At 35.9% G+C, this 15,496-nt stretch overlaps 1 protein-coding gene across 1 annotated transcript; it reads left to right on the forward strand.

Moving 5' to 3' along the window:
• Positions 1 to 656: 656 nt before the first annotated feature.
• LOC143597779 (uncharacterized) lies at positions 657 to 14,149 on the forward strand. Its single transcript, XM_077076181.1, is given in 5 exon segments — positions 657 to 704; positions 873 to 1,202; positions 1,681 to 1,826; positions 13,733 to 14,061; positions 14,064 to 14,149. Coding segments are annotated over 5 exon segments (939 nt in total).
• Positions 14,150 to 15,496: the final 1,347 nt, after the last annotated feature.

The following is a 15,496-nucleotide window of genomic DNA, read 5'->3' on the forward strand; positions in this document are numbered from 1 at the left end:
TCAAGGAGTTGACTTCCAAACTCATAGACCTCATTATGAATGACGTTGGATGTAACTCGCATCAAATCATCTTCACAGATCTTGATTATAAGATGTTTTGATAATAGTATGCTCATTTAGTATCCTTAGACCTGAGGTAAATATCTGAACTTTCGTTTACCGAGGAATATTCTTTGATCATGTTAACCGTTGTTGTGTAACTGCCAGCCATAAAGTAATTGATTGGGAATATTCTGGAGTTCAGTGGGAGTTGTATGTAGTCAAGATGGGATTATGTACTCTTACATTAAAATGTAATAGTTAGACATCTTTGCGCCCTCGTTGATTCAAACTGGTAAAGTGTGAGGCCTCACCCAAACTTACTGTGTGTTTGATTGGACCACTTTGACTCAATATCGAGAACTACAATAATTGAACACTATGAGATTGATTTGATGCATGTCTCATCGTTCAATTGATGTCTTATACAGAAATGATAGATGACAATGATTACTATAAATTCATCATCTTGCAATAATGTATTCCAAGATATTTTGGTTATGGATTTAAAAATGTCATAATTAGTTGGGGACAGCTATGTGTAGCTAGAACGCCTCTAGCTGTCAGCGTTGTGCTACTTGATCCTAAACCGTCCAAGTGGGAGACTGTTGGATTTTATGGTCGGTTCCGGTCAAGTCAACGCGGGCCGACCCGATTGTGACCCGGTATGAGTTACACCGAGAATAACGAACCTTAAGCTCACTTAATCGTTAACTAAGACGACACAATAAATTAGAACGATTGGATGGTGGATTAGGCTTTGGTTTGGTAATTGGGATTAAAGCCCAATGGGTTTAAATTGGTTTAAACCCTAATTGTTATTATATATATAGTATAATATCCTTATCTTTAAGAGGCCAAGCTTCCCATTTATAAACCCTAGCCACCTCCATTACACCACCACCGTCGGCAGACGTTTTTCCGGCTACCGGACCTCCGGCTGCCGGCTTCCTGCCTCTGCTGTCATCCCATCACCACTGCAACCACCACCGCTGCAATTCTCTGGTCACCAGTGTTGTTGTTTTCATAACCCGCCGGCCGCAAGGTTTTCCGGTGAGCCCGATTTTCCGGCCGCCCCTCTTCCGGTCACTTCACATCACCACCGCCGCTTGCTTTTTGCTGTCGGTGCTGCTGTCCGCTGCTGCCTGTCGTTGTCCGCTGCTGTTCGCCGACTGCTACTGAGCCACCGCCACTCGCCGGAGCACCGTCGCCGTCCGTAACCACCTGCAGCCACCGGAACTGTTGGGTTGTAGTTTGTGTCGTTCTCCTAGCGTAGTCGTTATTATCTCGGTGTTCTTCCCAGTTTTGATAACCGAGGTATAAAAACAAACTATTATCTATGATTGTTTGATTCGTTTAATCGTACTCGTATTAGTTGTAACCGGTTACTCATTTTGGGTTTCGGGTTCGTTTTTACTCGCTTATTATCCGCTGCTTTTTTTGTTAGTTTACGTATAAATATTAATTTGATTAATGTTTGCTTAAACGAATATAATAATTATAAACACGCTAATTTTGTATTAATTGTTTTTCTCCGAACCACCGTTGAAACCCAACAGAAGTCTTCTTTTATCACCAATGCTATATATGCATTTTGCTGATGCTTGATCATAATTGATGGTATTTTATTATGTTATTTAGGCATACGAGAATAATGAAGATATGAGATGTAAAACAAGACAAGAGGCTGATGAAGAGCCTGTGGCTCCAATAGTGGACAAGGTACTACCGATTTTATGGCATGAAGACAACACTAGTCGTCAGTTGCAAGACACTTATAATCATAGGTACACTTGCATCTCTCTCTCTCTCTCTCTCTCTCTCTCACTCACACACTGATAGAATCTAGATTCTGGACTCAAGCAAAAGATTTGATTACTTAGATAAAAGACCCAATTCGAGAAGGGTTAGTCTCCATATTACAATTACAATAGAACTTGTTATATTTTAGATAACTTAGAATCCTTGAAATAGAAGAGACCTAGATTTATTTATACTAAAAAGGTCATAAGGAGTTTCTCCACTAAATAGGCCTCTTAACTTTGACTACCCTAATTCAGCCCTTGACTCCCCTAATTAAGCGACTTTGACTCCTTATAGATGAATTTGACTAGGTCCAATAAATAGCTTTGACTTTGACCCGTTCCTTCTTGTGTGATGGGTTCGTATCACACACACACAGAGGAGGTGCATAAATTGGGCTTTGAAGTTTGAACCCAAACTAAATTGGTTGGGGTCAACACAAGTCAACGCTGGGTTCTGGTCAAACTAGGTTGGATTGGAACCGGTTTTTGACGAAGAGAACATCGGGCATGTCTGCTTTCAAACCGGTTTGGGGGGGGGGGGTCGGTTTGAAACTAGCTCTTGCCAAATGGGTTGCTTGTAAATGAACCGAATGAACATGAAGGAAGATTCATTTTACTTTAACAGAACAAAAGATCGAATACGAACAATTAAAAAAATATGCTATTCATGTTCGTGTTCATTCTTTAAGAAAATGATATAGTCAGTTTTCATTTTTGTTCGTTTGTTAACAATATAAATGTACGATTCACGCACGTAAACATGCTTAAATGACCTAAACTAGTTAAAAGTAATGTGAAGAACAATGTGTTGGGCACTTGGGCCAAAAAAATGAACAAACTTAACAAAATGTAAACGATTGTCAATGACCGAAGGTAAACGAAAGTTCATGAACGAGACAAGTGTTCATGTTTGTTCGTTTAACTAAATGAATGAAATTTGTTATTCATGTTCGTTCGTTTTTTAAATAAACGAATTTCTCGTTGAACGGTTCACAAATTGTTCACTGAACGTTCAGTTCATTTACATACCTTGGTATCATTACCTGTTATGGAAATACAAATGTTTTTAATCACCATAAGCTGTAAACTTTATGAGAAGAACACTACATGAATATCGCCTTTTAGCCACACATGTGGTCTGGGCGATTTGCCACACTTCGGATTAAATGTGTGGCTAAAAGTTATTTGACCATGTTTGAAAACCTTCCAGAATGTTTTGGCCAAACATGTTATTCTTCATGTGACCATTCTATACCTACTCAGGTACTTTTCGCCACACTTTGAAAAAAACTGTGACAAAAGCTAGCCACATTATAAAAATGTGTGGCGAAATGTGACCTACAGTCATAGTTTGTTTGATCTTTGATACATGTGACCAAAAACACATGCATTAGCCACAAACTGTGACATTTAACTAGCCACATGTTTTAATAGTGTGGCCAAATGTGACGAACGGCTACTGTATTGATAAGAGGTGTGTCTAAAAGGTAAAAGATATAGCCACTTATATTACATTGTGTGGCCTAATGTCACATTTGTTGGCCACATTTTTAATAATGTTGCGAAATATGACGAACAACCATTGTATTTATTAGTAATGTGGCTAAAACGCTTAAAATATATGGCCACTTATACGAGGTTGTGTGACCAAAGAGTAATTTTGTTTTATATGGCTAAAACGATTTATTTTTCCTACGTATCATCACCTTCACCTCCTCCCAATTACAAACCTAATCCATAAACATCGATTGAAGCTCATTACTCTTCTTCATCACTTTGATTCTTGCTCCAAACTTCATCAACCATCCTGCGATAAAATCTAACGGGGGTGAAGGTGATGATAAAAATGTTAGGTTTTGAGTTTTGTTGAGATCAGTTGGTTGACAGATTCGTTCTCGTTTATTGATTGGTCTGTAACTCGATGTTAAACAACAATTATGTAACATCCCAAATTTCAAGATTTTTATAAATATGGATTTTAAACCAAAGAGGGGTCAAAGAGGAAATAAAACAAAAGGAGAACAAGCAAGAAGAAGAGAACGAGCAAGAAGGAGAACAGATGATTTCACTTCTCAAATCGATTATCAAATCGAGCATTAGAAAATACATAATCATCGTCTAGTAGATCGATTATTGGGTAAGTGTTTCTAACCCTAAAGTTGGGGCTTTGTTATCTACACTTCATGCATGATGATCTAGTACATGTTTTATGTGATTATTGATGAACTGATAGTGATAATATTGATTATGTGATCTATTACTAGTTATAATTGTTGATTCTATCATAGTAGTGTCAAACTGTGTTCAAGAGTATACCATATTTGATTAACACAGTTGATAAATTAGAGATCTTTTATGGATGTGGTTATATGATTATAATATGTACACATAAGTTGATTGTTGTAATGCATCAAACATAAGAGGTCATTTTTAAAATTTGTGAGCAAATAGGCATTTCAGATCTTGCGTAGAGATTTAAAGTAATGATTTCAAATGAATGCACACAAGGTGTTTGTGAAAATGTCTCAACCAACAAGGAATTAAAAGAGTTGTTAAGATGTGAAATTCATATTACTGCTTTCAATAAAATTCGTATAAAATCATAGAAAATCGGGTGAATGTGTATTATACATTCTTGAAAACCTCTTTTGATGTACTAGGTTTCATCTTTGAACACGATAAGCTAATTCAGACTTAAAACGGATCAAATGATGATGACAGCATGTTGTTTGAAGTTAAATTATGTTGCTGTCATGTTCTTTGAATAATCATATAAAATAGTATAAAAATCCGAGAAAGATGCATTTTATATTCTTGAAAAGATCCTTGAGTCTACTACGTTTTATATGTGAACATGAAAAGCTGTTTCGGATGAAATATTGTTCAAAACAGTTAGTTTCTAGAGCAATACAGCAGATTCAGCATACTGTTTTGACAGAAAATAGGTTGCTGACCTGTTTTGCTAAAAATCACATATAATAAACAGTAGCTCCGATAAAGGTGAACTTTATATGCTTGGAAACCTCTGTGTGTTTACTACATTTTACTTTTGAGCATATTAAGTTAGTTATGACTTTTAACTAGTCAAAAGTTGAGGTGAATAGGTACTGCACAAAAGGTGCAGTACTGAAAATAGTTTTTTCATAATAATAAATGGTATGCGCACTTGTTTAGAAGAGATTATGACATAAATGCTTTAATGTAAATTAATGCCATAATGTATGAATTTCTAAGTAGAGCCTAGTCGTATATGTACTGAGTTAACCGTTAAAACGGGGGAAGTGGATAAATGACTTGAAAATGTTTAACTGATAACTTGATGAACACATTGATGATTCTTGACTTGTTAATTATTCGGTATGAATGAGAATGGTATGAAAATATAAAGAATACTAACGCCGAGTGTCCACATTATGTATTCTAACTTGTTGAAAGTTGACTTTAACAAGCTAGGTATGTTGAAGCTTGGAAGCCAACGAGTCAAATGGACGAAGTGTAATCAAGCTCCTACGAACAAAGGTAAGTTTATCTTACATCTATTTTAAGAAGTTACAAGTCTTATTAGTATGTTTTGAGTTATTATGAATATCAAATGGATACGGGCCGCCTTGACCCATTAATTGAAAGTTGATTCTTTTGACTATACTTAGTGCGTACTGGTTGTTTTAACTCGTTACAGTTTTGAAGTTTATCCTACCAAATGTCTAAGTGGGAATTACTCGTGTCTAGAATATAAATAGTACTAGAATTGTGTAGTACAGTTTGATTTGGGTTTCGGACCAGCTTGTCGATTATAATAATAATATAGTAACTAGATGAAGATTTGACTTGTTGGTGAATATTAAATTAGTAGCATGATTCGTTAAGTTGTTCAGACGGGTTGTAAATAATATGTTGAAAAGTTGTAACCGTTTCTAAAGTTGAATTTTAGTTGAGACGTGAAATAGCATTAAGATTAATTTAAATGGGTTGTAATTATGTTGATGGGTTCTAATCATGCTGATTAGAAACAGGTACGCGAAGCTTATGATCAATCGGGCGAGTTAAGATACATAATAAATTGAATCTTTGGAGTTGCATAACGGTAGCCGGCATAGACTACGTTGGACCTGGTTTGGCTTAATATTTTGACTAATGTTACTCCGGGTTTAATATCTTATTTATATATAATATTTAAATATTGGCAATAAGTAATATTTGGTATTGGATTGCTTTAGGCGAAGCCCACAAATGGAAGCGAAAAGCCGAAGATCAAGTGCTCGGATTTGGACACCAATACACATCAAAGTGCAAGTTTCTAATATTGATAATGAATTATGAATAAGTTTTAAGATATGTACTATCTTTGATTAAAAGACAAGTTCCAACGGATATTATATGTGATGTTCGGATATTATACGTGATGTGTGGATACATGTTAAGACTTTTGGTACTGTTGACATTACTTATTATCACCAACGATTTTTTTAATTGAGTCGTTCCGACCCTGACCCGTTCCGACCCATAACCCATTTTGACCCAACCCAACCCATTTGCAACCCCTATGTTTAATGTATATTGACGGGTTAGGTGAGTTGTACCTCTTAAGACACAATTTAAAAAATATTCAAAAATAATAATAAAAAAATCATAAGTCAAATTATAAATAAAAAACGAAAAAGGTAAAAAAACTAAACATTTCCTCCGTTGTCCTTGTTAAAAAAAAACGACCCGAAACCCGTTCCGACCTTGACCCATTTTGACCCGGACACGTTATGACCCGAACCTTATGACCCTGACCCATTCCGACCCGAACCATAACAACCCTTTTTTTAATTGACCCGTTTGGACCTGACCCGTTTCGACCCATAACCCGTTTCAACCCAACCTAACCCATTTGCCACCCCTATGTTTAATGTATATTGACGGGTTATGCGAGTTGTGTAAGGCCCCGTTACCGGTAGCCCTACTTTCGTGTTGGATTTACTCATAACGCAGTTCTAAATATCAGAGTTAATTAAAACATTCGCGGAATATAAAAGTTTTCATAAAACATTTCATAACAAAACACATCTTGTCTTAAAACGTCATCTTGTCTTTCAAATAAACAAAACATTAAACTTAAACGTCTTGAGTCTTCCGATGCCAGCCTCTTATTCAGTGCCACGTGTCTCCTCAAGCGAGCTGCCTCATCCTACTCACCTGCGTGCATACTAAAAGTCAGCTACGCTGAGTGAGTTCTAGTTAATCATACATCATACAATACACATAAACTTATATTCTTTCAATTATACTTTCATACTTTCTTACTTTCATACTTTCATACTTTCTTTTGTATTAACTTGCTTTCATATCTTACGTTATAAAGAGCATTACGCCCTACATTCCTCGAGTATTATTAGGGCTCGGTACCCTCCTTCCTCGAGTATTATTAGGGCTCGGTACCCTCCTTTCTCGAGTATTATTAAGGCTCGGTACCCTCTTTCCTCGAGTACTATTAGGGCTCGGTATCCACTTTCCTCGAATATTAGTAGGGTTCGGTTCCCTAGTTCTCGAATATTAGTAGGGTTCGATTCCCTCTTCGTTACCATACAACCATACATCATACCTCGAGTATTATTAGGGCCTGGTACCCTCTTCGTAACCATACAACCATACAACCATCCTTTCCTTCTTTTATTAACTTTATCACATTCATACACATAAGCGTACATATCATACTTACCTTATACATAGAGTTACAACCTGGCAGTACGTGCAATATCCAAAGATCGTTCACGTACCATCAGGCAATCATTCATACATTTCACATCATTCATATAAGGCATACACTTATCACTTAGGATAAGTGTATTAACAAACATATCGAGTATGCACACAGCCCCGAAAACATAACACAGAAGTGTGGCTAGAAACTCACCTGAATCCTGTTACGCTCTCCGTTAATCGTTATTCCCTTCTTGAGCTGTGCACGGCTAACTGTATAATATTTACATGTATCAATTAACTACTACTACTCATTTGTATTTCTATCTTTATATAACCCACAACGAACGGGGCTCCGGGGGCAGCGCCCCTGGCAGCGGGGTCTAGGGGCGGCAGTCCCTAGCAGGGTCCAAGGGGCAGAGCCCCTGGATGGGGTCGAGCTGCAATTAATTCATTAATTAATTTGCTAACTCAAAAGTTCAAGGGGTGAATTGTAATTAATTCATTCTTTTTCTAAGTCCAGGGACTGTTCTGTCATTTTATTAAACTTTCTAGTTCGTTATTCAATCTTTAACGAATTGACTTATCTTAGCGAACTGGTCATTTGTAACGAACTGAGCCCTCTAGCGAACTGGACCTCTGACGAATTCGTCCTTGTACGAACCAGTCCACATGGCGAATCAGTTCAAGTAACGAATTAGACCTTCTAATTCGTTATCTCCTTTAACCAATGGCTATAACGAATGGCTATAACGAAAGGGGGGTTAATTCGTTATCTTTTCCTTAACAAATCAGGACACGAACTAAGGCTAGTTCGTTATCTTTCCTCAGCGAATCTACTTAACGAATCACCCTTAATTCGCTAAATTCCCGTTAGCGAACTAGGGTTAGGTCAGGGAATGTTAGAACATTCCCTGACATACCCTTAACCTCGTACTACTTTTCCGGCGTCGCCTTTCCGGCGCCGTCATTGCCAGAAAGCAGCCGGAAAGACGCGAACTCACCGGAAAAAAAACGATTTTTAACTTGTTTTTCACCGTTTTTTCGCCCCGTTCGATCCAGATCTGAGCTAGGGTGATCCCTAAGCTCATCATAGGTTCGGTTTATACCGGATTCCACCCGGATCTCGTGATTTAAACGGTTTAACGGTGTCGGCTCGTTGTTTCGCAACTTTATCTAACGGGTTAAGCTCATACAATATTAAACTATCGTTACCTTGGACCGGTGCTCGATTTCCTTCTTGATTTCGGCTAGAGATAAGGAAGAACTAGAGAGAAATCTTAAGTGTGTGTTTTGGGTGGTGTATGGAATGTGTGAGAATGAATTAAATGAGGGATTAATGGTTTATATAATAATGGATCATGGGCTTAAGCCCATGGTCCTTTCCTCTTTCTTTCATAATCCAAGTCCATAATCCATATCCATTTAACCCAACACTAGCCCAACTCGTATTCTATTTCTCTCAACCGATAACGACCCACTATAAAATAGAAGATATTTATTCTATTAATAAAACCGAAATTAGGATGTTACAAGTTGTACCTCTTAAGACACAGTTTAAAATTATATGCATAATGGGCCGTTAGAGATTTCAAGGCCCAATATGATACATTAGGACATGTATGAGTTGTTTTTGTCTATTATGGTCTAATATGACTCCCTATAACACTATATAACCCTTAAATATCTAATGTTACATATCACATGCCATAATAGACCACTAAGAGATTTCAAGCCCTAATATGACCCATTAGAGCGACTATGACATGAAAAAGGCTATAATGGGCCACTAACACCAACAAGGCCCAATAATACCTATGATGAAAGTATCACATGTTATCGGCCATTAACATCTAACTATGACTAATGACATTCCTATACAACCTTCTTAGAGCAACTATGATGTGATAAATGCTATAATGGGCCACAAACACCAGTTAAGGTCCAATAAGGCCCATTGATGAACGTAAAACATTTTGTTGGGCGTTAACCAAACTATGACTCACTAAACTCATATTCAACCCTTTTAGAGCAACTATGATATGATAGAGACTACAATGGGTCACTAACAACAATCAAGGCCCAAGACGGCCCATCAAAGTATGACGACCAACTATGCCTCTGGCTCACTACACTCATACACAACTCTCTTGTAGAAACGGGGACATGATAGATGCTATAATGACCACTAGTAACATTCAAAGCCCATTTATGAATGTATGACATGTTTTAGGCGTTAACATCTAAGTATGACTAATGATAGTCATATAAAAACTTCTTAAAGCAACTATGACGTAACCAAGGGACACTAACATCTAACTATGAGTCTATGACTAATGATAGCCAAATAAGGTCTATTGACGAAAGTATGGTGTGTTTCGGGCATTAACACCTAACCATGACTAATGACACTCCTATACAACTCTTTTAGAGCAACTGTGACATGATAGATGCTATAATAAGACACTAACACCGATCAAGAACTAGTATGACCCACTAATAAGCGTATGGTTTATTATTGGGCGTTAACACTGATTACTACACTCTTATACAACTCTTTTAGAGAAACTATAAATATCACTTGTATTTATTTTATATGTTTTTATATTTAAAATACAATTTGTTATATTATTTAAGGTTTAATTAGTTGTTATATATATATACACACACACACACACACTAACAACTCTTTATTTTAATTAAAAATAAAAATATTTAATTCTATTTATTTCCTATTAATTTTACTTCCCTCAAAATTTCAAATTAAATTCACCCCTTTTTTCTTCAAAAATTTTGAATTACCCTCTCAGTTTTAAATCTAATTTCATATTAACCTACCTTTTTTTTTCTTTCTCTTCATTACTTCTTCTTCTTCTTCTTCTTCTTCTTCATATCTCTACACCCACCATCTTTCATCTTTAATTCTCTAACTCACCCAATTTTTAACCAAATCCTTTGATTCCGGGCTCTAATCATATTATTTTTGCGAGATGAATTCAGGTATGGTGTCGGTTTCCATCAATTCTATCTCGATTTTTGCCGGATTCGTGTTGAGTGTGAAGAACCCTAAGAACCAAGTTTGGGGATTTTCAATTTTAAGTGTTATTTCTTGTAATTGAAGCTTAGTACATCTTCTTTCATCGCTAAAAAGGTATGTATTTCACTTGTAATTGAAGCTTAGTACATCTTCTTTTATTGCTGACAGATTCGTTTTTGTTTATTTATTGGTATGTAACTTGATGTTAAACGATGATTATTGAACGATTGTTGATTCTAGGATATAGTACTATGAGTCTAGTTTCTAGAAAGGTAAAGTTTGTAATTTTTGGACAAGTTTTGAATAGTTTTTATAATTTTAAAAATCACTGGTCAAAGCTGATTCGGGGAGTTATATTCTGCTCCGTCTTTCCGACACCATAACTCCCTAATGACAAAACCAAACGGGTTGGTTCTAGTTCTGAAAATTAGTATTATGAGCTTTGAAGAGAACCCAATTGGTCTTGCACAATTTGGATTAATGAGTTGATAGAACCATTAAACAAGTGTTTGTTGTGCAATCTGCTGAATTGTTGGTACATATCTTTAATGCTTGAATTATTGTGAGTTTTGTATGCATGAGAAAAATATAATAAAAATTGTTTGAGAAATCTAATTCAGATATTCTACTGTGGTAAATTGTGTAGAATTTATACTTCATCTTTTCATAGTGAATAAAATAAGTTTGTACATGTTATAATCTGTCTCGTGAACTAAGTGATCATAAGTTAAGTTGTATGATGAATATTTGGTTGATTTGCCATGATACGATGTGTGAATACATGTTAGGACTTTTAGTACAGTTGTCTAATTTGATTGTGCGTGAAGGTCGTTGTGCTATGCGTCGATTCAAGTTTTTATTTTTATATTTTTTACCCTATATATGTATCATATATTTTTCTCTCTTTATAGGGTTGGAACACAGAAAAATGGCTAAATAAGTCCGCAAGCGGGAGAGATAACCGCACGAAAGAGGGTAATGATGGCAGTATATCTAAGCATACGGGCGGTTCAATAGGGTTTGATGAGCATTGTATCCGCTTGGTAAGCTAGTTTTGTTTGTAAATTCAATATTAAAAAATTAGGTCAAAAATTATAATTGTTTGTGCTTTAACGTTTATTACATTACTTTTTATTAGGAAAAAGAACATGGTCGAAAAGTTAAGTGGATTGAAGTATTCTTAGATACCCACCTCAGCAAAGAAAGCAAGAAAAAGTATTGGGTGGGCGAGTTCAACATTAATAGCCTTGTTGGATTTGATTTTTGTACGGAAAAGTCAGAACACGCATTTGTAAGTTATCTTTATCATTTTTCGTTTTGTTATATAATTAGGTATAACATATCAACCAGGGGCGAGCAAATGAACTCATATTTCATATACATGTGGTAACATAAAAACTGCTAACACTATAATTTAATATACATGTGGTATACTCATAAACGGGTTGGTTCGGTTTATAACTAAAAAATTAAATTAAAATTACATAATGATTTTGTGGGTGTAATATAAACGGGTTGGTTCGGGTTCAGGTCCATGAAACCTAACTGGAACCAAACCGTTAGTAACCGTTTGGTTTGGTTCGGTTTAAAATTTATACTGTTTGGTTTTGGTTTACATAAATTAAAAACCGTTACCAACGGTTTGGTTTATAGTTTGACGAAAAACCGCGAAAACCGGACCGTGAACACCCCTACTTGGCTTTGAGGTTTCGCCTTACATTAACCCTTTATTAGTTATGATGCTAATATTTTAACAATTTTAGGTTCCAAAAGTTAGTGCCGAAATGGAAAAAGAACTAGAAAATGAAAGGAAGTCAAGAAACGAGTTGGAAGAACGAGCAACGAATGGAACAAATGGAAAAAGAACGTAAGGAAAATGAAGAAAGGAGGTAAAAACAATCTAATGAGCTTATGAGAAAGTTTGAGGTCGGTAGTAATTAGTAGTAGTTTCAAATATTTTGATTTTTTAACTTATTAGTGAAGGTTTGATAATGTAAACCTGTTTTGAATTTATTTTGTTGGGTTTGTTAAACTTATGAAAAAACATGTTTTGAATTTATGCTAATGTGTTTAGTTACATTTTTAGCCACATTAACAATAACCTCCAGTGTCTATATGATATGATTGGTCATACAATACATCACTATGTGTGACGAAAAGTTTGACATTAGTCACACTTTAAATTAGGAAAAACATTATGTGTGACAAACGGTAAGACAATAGCCACATCACAAACTACAAAAGAGTGTTTGACTGGCAAGTTCACATTTTTTGCCACATTGACAATAACCTCCTATGTCTATAAGATATGATTAGCCACACAGCACCTTACTATGTGTGATGAAAATTTTGACAATAGCTACACTTTAAATTATGAATAGCATTATGTGTGACAAACGGTAAGACAATGACCACACCACAAACTACAAAAGAGTTTTTGACTAGAAAGTTCACATTTTTAGCCACATTGACAATAACCTCCAGTTTCTATATGATATGATTAGCCACACAGTACCTCACTATGTGTGACGAAAAGTTTGACAATAGCCACACTTTAAATTAAGAAAAGCATTATGTGTGACAAACGGTAAGACAATAGCCACACTATAATATACAAAGGAGTGTTTGAGTGGCAAGTAAACATATTTAGCCACTTTTAATGTAATATCCAGTGTCTATATAATATAATTAGCCACACTATTATCAAATTTAAGTGGCCATTGCTTTGCTATATCCACACGGTATAGGTCACAATGCATGCTTAACACAACCCTATTGGCCACATTATTATAAAATTCATGTGGCTGAAACATTAATTCATGTGGCTCTATACGTGCAATGGTCATCATAGTAAATAGTCATGTGGCCATTTTCTACTATTTAGCCACACTTATTGGAGAGGCTTCTTGATGGCCAGCAACTAATGCCTGTACCCTTTAGCCACACTTACTACCACATAAGGCCACTAAAAACTGTGTGTGGCCATATCATACCCACGGTGTCGCGACCTTTGGCCACATATGACCTGAACCAAATGTGTGAGGCTAAAGGCCTACGGCCACACTTTTTTCGTGTGGCTAAAGGCCAATATTCACGTAGTGGAATTTATAAACAAACATATGTTTTTTTAATTACTTTTTTAATGCATTACATTGCTCTAATTCAGGCCACAAGTACGAGGTGCAACGCATGGAAACATGTTAGGTGAAGCTGCACATCGTCTTCTAAGAAACTCATTAAATATCAAATCCAGTAGTAATTCTAATACACCCGGGTCCAATAACCAATCACAGTACCGTAATTTCCCATCCAACTATCAGCAACATAGGCCCAGACCAACTGGGCCCATGGGCTACGGAAGGAATTACAACCATAACCCAAATCATTATAACAATGGATACCTTAATCCTCGCGACCCAATGCCTAGGCCCAGATTTGGGCCTTCGCCCAATCTGTTGCAAGCCAATAGATAGAATTTAAAACCGCAAGAAAATTCACGTATCAAGACCTAAGAAATGGCATGGCTGGATTAACCATGGAAAGTGGTGTCACAAACAGACCATACGCGGTTAGAATGGTGTAGCCACGTAATCCACGCCTTCAGACTGTTGGTAACGTTCCAACCCCACAACCGGCTACATGGGTAAACAGACCACACATGACAGTGAACGAGAATTAACAAGTAAATAATATTTAACAAGTAAAGACTCGGGATTTGTAGAATTATGAATCTGGAGTAAACAATTGATGTGACATGTTTGTTGGTGTAACCGCTTAAGTAAGATTCTTAGTACCATAGGTTTTTAACAGTGACTAGGGGCATGTTTTGTCATATATATTGTTGCATATATGGCATGATTAGTTGATTTTTTTCTTGATTTAGGTGGCTTAGAGAAAAAAAAAAGTGCTTTTAGGTTTTGAATTTGAATTTAATTGCTTTTTGGTAATCCTCCATCTGAGATGGCGGATTACAGGTACACGTAAGCAAGTTTTCCACATGCGTATCCAGGTCGGAGCCATGTAACACACGTAGAATCCTCTATCTGAGATAGAGGATTACGTACACTCATTTTAAAGAGGATTGTCACACAAAGTGCTTGTTACGCTCGTGAATGATTGTATTCATCATTTGAAATCCTCTATCTGAGATAGAGGATTGTCACACAAAGAATATATGCTTGTTACACTCGTAAATGATTGTATTCATCATTTGAAATCCTCTATCTCAAATAGAGGATTGTCACACACAGAATATATGCTTGTTACGCTCGTGAATGATTGTATTCATCATTTGAAATCCTCTAACTCAAATAGAGGATTGTCACACAAAAGAATGTATACTCGTGAATGAATTGAATTGTATTTAACATTTGGAATTAGGAAATATCATATTCCATACAAATGCATTTAGCTTTTTCGTAAATAAAACCTTTTTTCATGTGTGAATTATCGTATTGGACTTTAAAATTTAACTCTAAGAATCCTCCATCTTTCCATTTAAAAATAGGATTATAACTATTTTTCAGTACTCTTAATACAATTTAAATTAACTTTTAATGTCAGCGAATATGTTACATGTACGTATAGTTAGTTAGGGGCTGAGATAAAATAAAAATAGATTTTATAAATCCTTTCAGTTTTAATATAATACATTACATTAAAAATAATAAAATGTAAAGCACAAAACAATTCTTCAACTGATAAATTATTACAAACAGTCATAGATAACCACCTAAACATGATTCTTCATAAATAAGAAGATAAATTATTCTTGACGGTAAGGACATCTATTTTTCATGTGGCTGGGCTCTTTGCATATTGAGCATTTACGAGGAGCTTTCGGTTCGTCCTCATATCTGACATCCATTTCGTTGTGGATCCTTTTTTGCTTCAACCTTCCACGTCTAATAGTAATTTTTGACGTGTCACC

Source organism: Bidens hawaiensis, unplaced genomic scaffold (assembly GCF_021521415.1).
Source record: "Bidens hawaiensis isolate Kalapana, Puna unplaced genomic scaffold, B.hawaiensis_p1.1 tig00049037_1, whole genome shotgun sequence".
In the NCBI taxonomy this organism is placed as follows: domain Eukaryota; kingdom Viridiplantae; phylum Streptophyta; class Magnoliopsida; order Asterales; family Asteraceae; genus Bidens; species Bidens hawaiensis.